The sequence below is a fragment of the Perkinsus marinus genome, assembly GCF_000006405.1.
Source record: "Perkinsus marinus ATCC 50983 genomic scaffold scf_1104296933356, whole genome shotgun sequence".
NCBI classification, from domain to species: Eukaryota; Perkinsozoa; order Perkinsida; family Perkinsidae; genus Perkinsus; species Perkinsus marinus.
In genome coordinates, this window is record NW_003215130.1 from 1 (window position 1) to 1879 (window position 1879).

The 1879-nt window shown below is 46.6% G+C and overlaps 1 protein-coding gene across 1 annotated transcript; it reads right to left on the reverse strand.

The window, feature by feature from the left end:
- Positions 1–1195: 1195 nt before the first annotated feature.
- Positions 1196–1840, reverse strand: Pmar_PMAR001316 (hypothetical protein; the record flags this gene model as incomplete). The annotated part of the gene is made up of 1 exon (XM_002785187.1): positions 1196–1840. A coding segment is annotated over one exon (645 nt), but the record flags the coding sequence as incomplete, so codon positions are not given.
- Positions 1841–1879: the final 39 nt, after the last annotated feature.

A 1879-nucleotide genomic window follows, 5' to 3' on the forward strand; every position in this document is an offset into this window, starting at 1 on the left:
AGCGTAACTTTCGAGATATCCCATTGTTCTGGCAGTCTCTCGGTTTCAAAACAGGCTTGACATACCCTCTGTATGCTCTTTGCCATTCCGACCCCGATCTTGAAAACTTCTGCCGGTAATCCATCCACGCCACTACTTTTCTTGTTTTTAAGCCGCTTTATGGCTTCTGTAACTTCATTAAGCTTTATGTCTGGTGGCACGGGATCATGATCTTTTTTTTCCAATGACATATCATGAGCACGAGCAGTAATCAACAAGATCGATGGTACAGCTTATGAAGACTGGCATCTCCAAGTCATAAGGCCAAACAGTAGACCAAGTATAACATCAGGATTAGTGAAGCTTCAGCAGTCAAAACCAAATCTTTCAACAATATTGTCGAGAGCTTTGGTTAATGATGCCAAACTCTTCTCATCTACTTTCCCAGCCATGGATCGATAAAGCAGCTCAGTTGTCTCTACATTTGTGCCACAAGTGACTACATGACTGACAGTCAAGTCTTCTCCACATACACAACACTGTATTACTCTTCGATTTCCTTCAACATATTTCATACTTCTCAAAGAGTCACATCTAAGTCGACAGAGCAAAGATTGATGGTCCCTGCTCAGGCCAGGATATACCGCCAGCCCAGAAGCACATCCATGCACCAAGTACGCAGCCCGCTTCGGTACGATCTTATGGAGATCTGTGAGTACCACCTTAATAGTTGATATAACATCAGACAGCGGAATCGGTAGGTCATCATTTATAACCAGAGCCCTCCCACCTACGTGATCATCCATGGTTACTTGAGTAGCGAGCGCATCCACAGCTTCATTATGAACTAAGCCACAGTGCGAGGGTATCCATTGGGCAAAAAGACCAACACCCAATTGTCTCTTGAGTTCTTCGGCCTCGGCCACAACAGTAGTTACCGTTGGATCCCTGGTGTTGAAGCCACCACCCAGGGCGTAGACCACCGACTGATTATCCACGCAAAAACAGATACCATTACTCACCAGTCTACCAGCCATGCTCAGTAACCACCGTATAGCATGAAAGACACCAGCCAACTCAGCATAATAGATCGAACCATAGGGACTGAGCGGCACTGCCTTTTCATATAGAACTTCCCCATCGAGCACACATCTATAGCCACATCCTACTCTACCATCAGCCTTTGATCCATCAGAGAAAACTGTAAGAATCCCACCTCCAAATCCAGAGAGCGTATTTTCAGCACATCTCTTAAACTCCTTTTCATTGCCATCTTTCTTCATAACGCCTTGACCGATGTCTAACCGGACCGAGTCAAAGACAGCGCAGTGCCTATCAATGGGGTCTCTATACGGTACTACTCTAGTAGTTGAGCACTGAGGAAGAGCATCTGGTAGTAGACCCGATAGCTCGACCATCACATCATCAAATCTGTGCAGTGGGGCTCTTTTCTTCAGTTTTCGTAGACCCGTCCAATCGTCCAAGGTAAGCTGTGCTACATGAGTGAAAGGCAAGGACTGAGCCCGGAGAGTCCACCCTATAATGGCCAGATCCAGCAGATAGTTGATCGGCTTCAGTCCAGACTCACGCAGAACCAAGTCAGCAGGAGTTTGTTTCGGTAACCCAGTAATAAGTCTCGCACCAGCATTCTGTATAATCTGCAATTTAGCTAGCACTTTAACGCTAGCAGCAACTTGAGTGCATAACGCATATCTCATCCTAGACTCCACTACTGCTTGGTACGTAGACCTAATCACAGCTGCCGAGCAACCAAAGTTCGCCCCTGCGACCGCACGCACGAGGTTCAACCTAGCCTTGAGATTACCCACTAGGGCATCAACATTTGCCCGACAACTCAGGCCTGAATCTAAGATTATACCCAGATACTTTAGCGTCGGCG